The 9,258-nt window shown below is 45.4% G+C and overlaps 4 protein-coding genes across 4 annotated transcripts; 2 read left to right on the top strand and 2 right to left on the bottom strand.

Moving 5' to 3' along the window:
- Window positions 1-2,227: 2,227 nt before the first annotated feature.
- CCR75_005500 (uncharacterized protein) lies at window positions 2,228-4,348 on the bottom strand (the record flags this gene model as incomplete). The annotated part of the gene is made up of 1 exon (XM_067963581.1): window positions 2,228-4,348. The coding sequence occupies one exon, from the start codon at window positions 4,346-4,348 to the stop codon at window positions 2,228-2,230; it is 2,121 nt and encodes a 706-aa protein (XP_067822419.1).
- Window positions 4,349-4,408: 60 nt separating this feature from the next.
- Window positions 4,409-6,478, top strand: CCR75_005501 (uncharacterized protein; the record flags this gene model as incomplete). The annotated part of the gene is made up of 1 exon (XM_067963582.1): window positions 4,409-6,478. The coding sequence occupies one exon, from the start codon at window positions 4,409-4,411 to the stop codon at window positions 6,476-6,478; it is 2,070 nt and encodes a 689-aa protein (XP_067822418.1).
- A 378-nt stretch (window positions 6,479-6,856) lies between these two features.
- CCR75_005502 (uncharacterized protein) lies at window positions 6,857-8,297 on the top strand. The gene is made up of 3 exons (XM_067963583.1): window positions 6,857-6,879; window positions 6,944-7,126; window positions 7,211-8,297. The coding sequence occupies exons 2-3, from the start codon at window positions 6,965-6,967 to the stop codon at window positions 7,685-7,687; spliced, it is 639 nt and encodes a 212-aa protein (XP_067822421.1). The 5' UTR covers window positions 6,857-6,879; window positions 6,944-6,964; the 3' UTR covers window positions 7,688-8,297.
- CCR75_005503 (uncharacterized protein) lies at window positions 7,851-8,234 on the bottom strand (the record flags this gene model as incomplete). Its single annotated transcript, XM_067963584.1, has 1 exon — window positions 7,851-8,234. The coding sequence occupies one exon, from the start codon at window positions 8,232-8,234 to the stop codon at window positions 7,851-7,853; it is 384 nt and encodes a 127-aa protein (XP_067822420.1).
- Window positions 8,298-9,258: the final 961 nt, after the last annotated feature.

Below are 9,258 nucleotides of genomic sequence, written 5' to 3'. Positions count from 1 at the left end.
TTCGATGCAGAACTAATGCGTCTCGCACGCTGGTTCTTGCCATCGCCCTTTGGGTAGGGAGTCCTCTTGCTGGGCGTCTTCGCCCCAGCAAGGACCCTGGCATTGCAGCGAGCCATCATATGGCCGCGCTTGCCGCATTCATAATCGACAACGTCTGCATTGCCTAACTCTATGGGAGTGGCATCTAACCTCTCGACCGACAGCTTATACCAAGCTGTCGCGGAGACACTGTTGTAGGATTGCTCCTCCACCAAGGCAATTTGGATTGCCTCTTCCATCGTCGACGGCACCTTTCTGAAAAAGGCCTGTCGCGATGGGCCATGCCGTAGTCCGTTCATAAACGTGGGCACCTTAATGTGCTCCGGAATCGGACCTAAGGTAATGGATGCCAACAGCGAGCGCATCTCTTTCACATACTCTTGCAGAGAACGCTTCGCCTGTCGCGCTCCAAAGAAGCGCGCCTGATGCAACACTTCGTTGTTTGGCGGCTAAAACATGTCGCAAATCTTTTCCTTGAAGATCGCCATGTAGGGAACGCCTTTCTGTCCGCTTTAAGCGCCGAGTTAGCTCTCTCTGAGGCCTTACCGCGCAGGTGCGACATGGCGCACGACATCATCCGGCTGCCGTCCTCCATGTCGTACCTGCGCGGTGCGCGACACCGCATTGCTCGACGGCTAAAAGCCAGAGGACAATCGTGTGCGCTGCAGTTCCATCGAACTTGGGCGGGTCCTTCCGAGTGGGCCTCGGCTGATGCGGCCGGGCAGAGAGCATCTCAACAGTCCTATGGAGAGCCCCGCCATGAGCCTTCCCATGCCTCTGCTCATCCCAATCCTGAGTGACGGACTCCGCAGCAGCATGGCTCTGTGCCTCGGACGCGGCTCTCTGCTGTCCGAGCACGAATGCCTCAAACTGCTCCAAATGAGCAACTTGTTGCTCAGGATGACTGCCCAGGAGCCTGACCAGGGCTTGTTCACCAAGTCCCTGCGCCATAAGCCCTGCCACCTCCCGATAATGTTCAGATAGGTGAAGGAAATTTGCCCATTTGATGTTGAAGCTCATCCTGACGTACACACGCAGAGATGCGGGTCGTGGGAAGGATTTCAAGTGCTACCAAGTGTGTGCGGGCACTACTTAGACACACACTTTACCTCAGCGAGGAAGCAGTTTAACCAGCTTCTCTTGCGTGCAGTGAGGTAGTTGTGGTGGGCGCCTTAGCAACCTCACCCAACGCACTAAGTACTCTAGTAAAGTGTCGTCACGGGAGCGGTAGTTCGGCTCCTCGTGCGCACTTACTAAGTAGAAAATAGGTTTCTAGACTAATTTATATTTAATCGCATTAAATATATATACCTATTTTAACCAATCAAAAATGTCATCTCTGTAGATAACAGTAATATGAATTGCGAGCGTATCTTTCTAGATACCTCGTAACGGATGACGCTAGCCGTCATCACGGTTGACGCTAAGCGTCATCCCTCTTAATATGAATGCACCTATGTGCATCACATACAAAAGGGTCGGTCACAAATGTGAACCAGTCTAATCACTTTACTTAAGTGATTGACAATCCCCTTACGTACAACAAGTGCACTTAATGGGGAATGTGTAACATTAGGGCAGCCATAGCCCGTTACACATTCCCTTATTAAATGATGGAAAGATTTTCGCTTGGAGACGAAAAAAAATATTTTTTCAGGTGTCAGCAGCAATTCCCTTTCAATATTGTTATTTTTAGATGCAATCCATTTTTCCAGGAGAAACTAGGCATTTTATGCATTTGACGAATATGGCGCATCTTCTTGTTAAAAAAAATCAAATTGCCTTTATTAGCACATGGCTACGAGACCACATGAAATAACAGCGCCAGCACGCAGTGCAAATCTTTGTAGTTGTGGTAGGCCATTAGTGTTGCGACTTGATGCTCTTTTCACGCAAGCATTAATGTTTAGTTTGATCAGGTCGATTGTTACTAAATTTGCGTCTCAGTGTGCTACGATTTGGCTCTTCCGTCACCATTGCATTTGGCAAAGCAAACGTTGAAATGCTCTTTGGACAGGCATTGCAGCGAGCTGTACACATGCTAACCTTAAATTTTTACGTCAGTTTTTAATTTGTGGCTTATTACAAAAATGACACGAAAAATACATCACTAAACTTCGTTTATTTCGAGGTATTTCGAATACCACCTTCTAAAAAAGCGCATTTTTTGTCTGCTATAACTAATTTATTAATGGTCCGGACGCTTCTTAGTCATGTCCAAAACTTGCTTCGCTTGTTTAATACGTTCAGATTGACCAAGGCCGTCGTAGGCTTGGGTCACAAGTGTTACAATAGCTTCACAATTATCCGTGTGTATTTCTTTAGAGAAATTGATCAATTCGAACGTTTCGGCCATCGAAGCCCAGTCAGACTTGTCTTCAAAAGCTTTTAAGATCTTGACACCGACACTTCCACTAAGCGGTCGTTTATTGTCGGATAAAGCGATCCACTGCTCAAGAGCTGTTTTTACAGCTGCTATACGTCTATTGTGACAGCATTCACGAAGGAATACACCGAAGTGATGTTCGCTAGTAAAAAGGCGGAAAACAGAGTCAAATTGCGACATTATCGCCAGTAATTCTTCGTCTTTGACACTGTCGATACTCCGGCAAAGTGCCGGAACTATTTTTTTTATTAAAGATTGAGTGAACACACCTTGTAGTTTCAGATTATCCACATCACGCATCAAGGAAATGATGTCGGCGCCTAGTTTTTTAGCGCACATATAATCAAATATGTTGCTGATGAGCGCAGCACGGTCGCGCTCAAGGTTGACATCTGTTTCAAAAATAAGAGTCCAAGCCTTTGCGGGTTCCTCCAACAACAAATATGCATTCACAGCCATACGGACACCTGCAGGGTGCAGTTTTTCGTCAACATACTCAGCATGAAGAGCCAATAGATCTGGCACGAGATTGTATTCCTGTGCGTACACACACGCTGTAATCACTCGTGAAAATAGGTCACCGTGTCGCGGGGCCAGCCCGTCAATATTTACCATTGCATCAAAAATTGCTACGACACTTTTGGCGGCTTCAACAAGCTCCTTGTAGCGCTCTGGGTTATCATCTTGCTCGCGAAACCGCTTGACACACATTTCGTAGGAATCTGTTGGTCTGGTCAGCATTGCTTCATGCTCGTGCATTTTGCGATAGTTATTATGTTTTTGGGTTGTCTTATGCTGATGCTTCGCCTTCAAGAAATATTTTAAGTCATACGTCCGAATAGCACGCAGATAGTCAACTTCGCGTAGCTTAAATCCCTTGATACGCATGTCGTCTAGAAGTGCATCGAGCAGTTCAATATTGTGCGCTACAGACACCGCAAACACCATCTGCCTGTAGAAATACACCGACGTCGGCAGGTTTTCTCGTACAACTTCTTTGTAAAAGTCAAAAAGTTTGTCGTAATGTCTTTGCTTAATCAAAACCGATAAGTACTGGACGTTCATATTCGCAGTTACGTACAGTCCCGCATCTTGTGCCCGCTTGTACATTTCGAGCACCTTTGGGTAGTAAGCCTGGCCACAAAACGCGTATGCGCTCATCGACCACGAGTAGAACATTCGGAGATGGCTTCCCAGCGTCAATACATTTCTATCCTCCATCACGTTTGACCCTGGAACCATTACTCCTATTCCAGCGTTTGAGCGTCTTGCGAGCTCTTCAGCAAGTTTTTCCCGATGTTCAACGATTGTTAGTGCCAGCAAAGACTGCTTCGCAATTACTAGTAGCGCCAATGCTTCTTGCTCTGTGGTTTTTGTAAGCATATCATCGAAGCGTTGCGGTTTAAACTCCGTTTCAGATTCATGATGGTTCCTATTCTTGTCATTGGTCACCATCAGCAAAGGGCATTTACCTTCTAGACCCATGGCCACATAAAGTGGCGCATAGCAGTCAGCTACGCACTTAACGACAGCCGCGTAACGATTTTGCGCAACCAATGACTGCATCCAGACCTTTTTTTTCTCCATGCCAAGACGAAATTGTTCAGTTAGAGCGCGCACGCGCTCATCACAAGGCTTTTTGACATCCGGCGTATGAACATATGATTGATCAAGACCGTCTTCTTCTTCAAGATCCTCGTGGCCCTCAAACGCAGCAGCAATGGCGAATGACGGTCTGTTTTTTTGCTTCTGCTCGCCATCGTCGCTATCGAGAGGCACGAAAGAAAAGTAACGGTGAAAAATTATTTGCGGACTAGCAGATTTTAACAAAGGAACTATGAAAGCTCGGGAAGGAATTGCTACTTGAGGCCGTTGCAACGCCCGCGCCAAGTTTGTCAAGCGATTATATCGTGGCTTGAGCATGATCTTAAGCCTGGTACAGTTGTGTACACCACGTTCATTTAATTTTAGCCACAGAGTAAAATGCTTGCAGAAGTGGCGTGTCGATGGCTGGGCTCGCTGCCGCGGGCTCAACGTCTGTCGCGGCCACTTCAACTACACGTGTTTTCAAAACCACAAGAGGATAAAGATGGCGCAGTATGGTTAAAACCGCGATCAGTAAGTTACGCGGCAAATAACACTCATGAAGACGAGCCACGAAGTCAAAATGTCCATCTGTCATTACACAAGAGCACGAGTGACGATTTAATGGCCGTTGCGGAACGTTCTTGTAATGAAAATCTCAGTGTGGCGCAAGATTTGACGCTGCCGGCAGACTCGGAGATGGTAAAATTTAAATCGCTCGTCCTAAGCGGATCGGTGTCAAAAGAAGACATGGACCGAGCTCGAAAGAGCCTGCAAACGCTGAAAGAGGATCTAGAAAATCCTCGTGCGGCGGTACTGAATGAGATAGCCTTTCAGCGAGTTCGAAGGCAACTTAAGGCAGCGACTGGAAAGCTGGATCGCATGCTGTACGCCATGCGTCAGAGGCGAGATTACGCGCAAGTGGAGGCCGTGTTGTCTGTGTGGGAAGAGGAGTTTCCTCAATTTTCAAGCCAAAGCAAGCACTGGTCCGTTCTTTCCGAGCATTATGCCTTGGCACTTAACAACCAGCAGCGGTTTGAAGACGTTGTTAACAAATTCTCGAACTATCTCACAGAAAATGATGAAGAAAGTTTGACAGAGAAATGCCTCAGCGTGCTCACGCCGCGACTTGCTCAATCAATATTTGTCGCGCTAGGACATCTGCGTGACGGTTTCGGGGTGCTGCGTCTATTAGACACAATGCAGCGTCATGATGTCCATGTGACGAAAGTATCTTACTTTCATGTTCTAAATGCTTTGCTGCATGATCAAAATTTCACTGATTTCGAAAAAGTATTGCAACTTTGCGAAGAAATGACCACCAATCTGCCCGGAGAGAATGTGCCATTGTCGCTATTGCCAATGATTATGATGACTGCGGCAGCTTGTGGTGAATCCGAACGAGCTATGAAACTTTACAATCATCCGCCGGATTTGCCAATGACAAGCTTTACGGAAAATCGCTTCGAAATGTGCCTGCAGCAATTAAATCGTCTTGGAGAAGATTCTATGCTCATGGAGATGTATCGCAATTTGTTATTGTCGGCACACGCAACTCGTGGTGTTAAGGATAGAGTGTCTAAATATTTGTTTAAGGTGCGTGTGGCTGAAACGAGCAATAAAGATTTTTGCGTAGCTTGGGAAATTTTAAGACTGATGAATCTGCACAAGATTCTCGTGAGCCACCACGCCATTTATCCGTTGATGTATAAGTTATTTTCTGGCCCGTTAATTTTGGGTAGCATTGATGGCGGTGTCACTATCGAAAATGGTGGGGATGTCCCAGCTCGAATTGAATCAGCAGACGACTTGTGCAATTTTTTTGAACGGTTTTCGTGCTCTCTCATGTGGAATGAATTTGCTTTATGTGAAGCTATCATAGCTGGCGTTCGTGCTGATCGTGCTGGTCTGGTAGATAGTCTCTGTGTATACGCTTTGGAGAATAACATGCCGATTAAGTACGCAGCGTTGGAACAGGTGGTTGTTTATTACTATCGATTGGGATTCGTTAACGATTTCGAGCGTGTTTCCACCATGGTACGTGCGCTGCGTCTGAACAAGGATATTCCTGTTGGAATTGCCGTGACAGAGGTTGGAATGGCAGCTAATTTTCGCCTCAATCGGTACGATGAAGTAATCATGCTTTTTGAGGACTTCGCGTCTATAGACGGTGAGAGGAGGCGGGCTTTAAAGCGTCCATTCATGCTTCAGACAGCCCTTAATGCGTACAAACATCTAGGACGTGGTGATGAAGCTATGGCGATCCAAGAACTTCTTATTCAATTCCATAGCACGTCTCCTGACAACAGTATCGAAGAAACTCTTAGTTTTAAAGAAGAGGAGGCAACGGTGGAAGTAGATGGAGAAAGAGGAAATGTACTAAATCATGGTAGAAACAGTGTCGACATTGGCGAGCAGGAGCAATTAGTCATGCTACGTCTGGACCGCTACAGCTCAAGCAAGCAATAAATGAGATTACAGGATTAAGTAATTGACTTCTATTTGTTGTTGAAATGTTGCGTTAAAAATATTGCGCGACTTGAACTTACCATTTTATTTTGAGAACGCGTTGGATCATCGATCCTTAAAGATCCCTCGGATCCATTCTATTCCTAGTGTGTTATTACCATCATAGCTTACACAAGGAATCTCGCAGTGGTATTCCAAAGTTATGCATGTTTGATGTTTTGTTAAGCAGCAGCACCGCTAGCGGCAAAATTTTTGTCACTTGCCAACTTACGTGTACTTTTTGACGAAATGACCAAGAATAGTCTATCGTGGAACCTAAATCAAATTTGCACAGCGCTAAGGCTGCACCCTCTTCCCGATTACCTTTACTCCATCACAAACCGAAGGGACCTGATTGGCCGGTGAGTCAAAATTTAGTCCTAAAAAACTTGATCATTAAATTAAAACTAAAATTGGCCGTATCAGTGACGCGGTAGCGACGAGAAAATGGAGGGACCCAGGCCTACGCATTTTGACGACGAGTCAGATGAGGAGCAGAATCCTAGCACTTATATGTGGATCGAAGGTGACTCTTTAGCGCCACCCTGCCAAAGTGACCGAGACATCGTTTCCAAAATTGTCGAAATTGCTCACTTGACCCCTGCCGACGTGCGTCCAACATAATTCGATTGGATGCGCTAGCTTATCCACCCTCTCACATTAGTGGTCTGTACCCTACCATCGTCACTTTAGGTTCTATTTGATTTGGGCTGTGGGGACGGCCGCATCTGCATCGAAGCTGCAAAGCGTTATGGTGCACGAGCTCGTGGCGTGGAGATTGAAAAGTTTTTAATTTCGCGATTCTCTAAACTGATCGACACCAATGACCTACACGATCTTGTAAGCGTATCTCATGGAGACTTGCTCGAGGAAGACCTTTCAGAAGCGACGGTTATTGTCACGTACTTGCTTCCTGATGCGCTTGACCAGCTAGCCTCCAAGTTTACTATGCTATTGAGTCGAACTGATCGAGACATGCGTATTATCTGCAACACCTGGGGATTACGAGGGCGGGTGCCTGACGAGCGGCACGACAGTGGTCCCTTTAAAAACGTGCCGCTTTTTGTGTATAGAAGCCTTGGGGGGGAGTTGCATTCATCGCGTTGTCTCAGTACACCTAAACAGCCGCAATTTATCGCAAGTAAGGACTCAAAAGACAGGCAATTATAACCGAGCGCATGAAAAATAGATGACTTTTAATTGCACGTCAGCAAGCGGCTCGTTTCTTTGGTGTTAAGTGATGCTGTCCGTCTTTTTAACAAATGCATTGAATTTACCCCTGATATCCTTTGGACTATTATCATGCTGAGAATGCGAATTATTGTATATTTGCTTAGGCACTGCTGGACTTATTGAGTCGGTGAACCACAAACATGCTCGTGTCTAAATAGGCGAGCGTCACATTTTTAATGCAGTCTTTTTCTTTCGACGAAAGCTCTGAATCGGGCTTGCTTGCGCTACACTTGTCCCACGCTAGCACTGTGATCTTGGATATAGCTTGCTGAATCAGCGCGCGTTGCTGCTCTTCCATAATCATTTGCTGCATCTCCGCAGCGCCTGACGACGAGCTACCGCTCAATGCCGACGAAGACGTGGAGGGCGCTGAGTCGAAAGACGCTGGTGCACTGTAGTCATACGTAGGTTCTTCGTACACAAACGAATCCGAAGAAGAGGTCGAGGGCTCAGGCTCCTTTTTACCGAAGCCAAAGAAGGACATTTTTAAGTTTTCAGTTTAGTAATTTCAACATTTAATACGACATTGTCTACTCGAGCGTTATCCATCCATCCACCAGGACACACTATTATCCTCTCAACAGAGATGTTAAAAAAACATTTATCAAAAATATATAAATTTGATATTTTAATTACATGTTCTAAATGTAAATGCAATAGATGGCTAATACAGTTAAAAGTCGGTCGTACATTTATCGTTAACGCAACTTATACCTGGGTGTCCCGTAAAGAAATTATTATTTCCTATAAAAGGAAATTAGCAAAGAAGTACAAAATGATTATCTCTAATAATTTTGACTTAAATAGTTTCAATATACCAAATTTGATATTATTGATGCAATAAGACATTAGCTCTGTTAATTAGTTGATTTAAATCTAAATTAACCCCGCCAATCGTTTCGAGAGACGATTGTGCGGGCGGACGGAGGTGCCATACTTAGTTGGTTATTAATTAAATAAGCTCAGTAGTAGATAGAAGATCGTTACGTAGGAAACTAATTATATTAATACATTTTTACTTTTCCCTAATCCTAATCCATTCAATTACCTTTTGATAGCTAAAGACCCTTCGCTACCAATAAACCTTCATCTGTACTCTTATGTACGTGAAGAATCGAGGCACCCAATGTAACGGGGCACTATGACTTGTACTGCTTCAGTACAAGTCCACTTCGCACTGCTTCGGTTGCGCGTGGTGCCTTGCGTTATTTCACGTACACTACTACGTGCAGAGGAAGACTTCTCTTTTAGTTAACCGGCTCATTCTGATAGACGAGTTAATAGTCTATTTGGTTTTGACGATGAGGATGATCCCTCATCGCCCGTTCCGTCTCCTGTACGGTCACCTGCACGTGTTTCTGTGCAAGGTGATGACGATGGCGTAAGCCATCGTAAGAAAAGTTCTCGTGGTACCCCTGCTTCAGTGGGTACCACTCAGGGGAATGAATATAGTAAAATGTCTCATCTCGCCCCTGAAAAGAAGCCGTGGCTTTTGCTAGAGCGGCTAA

This window comes from Bremia lactucae, linkage group LG1, assembly GCF_004359215.1.
Source record: "Bremia lactucae strain SF5 linkage group LG1, whole genome shotgun sequence".
Taxonomy (NCBI): Eukaryota; Oomycota; class Peronosporomycetes; order Peronosporales; family Peronosporaceae; genus Bremia; species Bremia lactucae.
This window is presented reverse-complemented; position numbering and strand designations above follow the sequence as displayed.

What these genes read in the sequence shown, in the direction of transcription:
- CCR75_005502 (XM_067963583.1), top strand. Translation starts at nt 6,965, where the DNA reads ATGGAGGGACCCAGGCCTACGCATTTTGACGACGAGTCAGATGAGGAG. An exon ending in CTCACTTGACCCCTGCCGAC is followed by an intron (nt 7,127 to 7,210) that starts GTGCGTCCAACA and finishes TCGTCACTTTAG; the next exon opens with GTTCTATTTGATTTGGGCTG.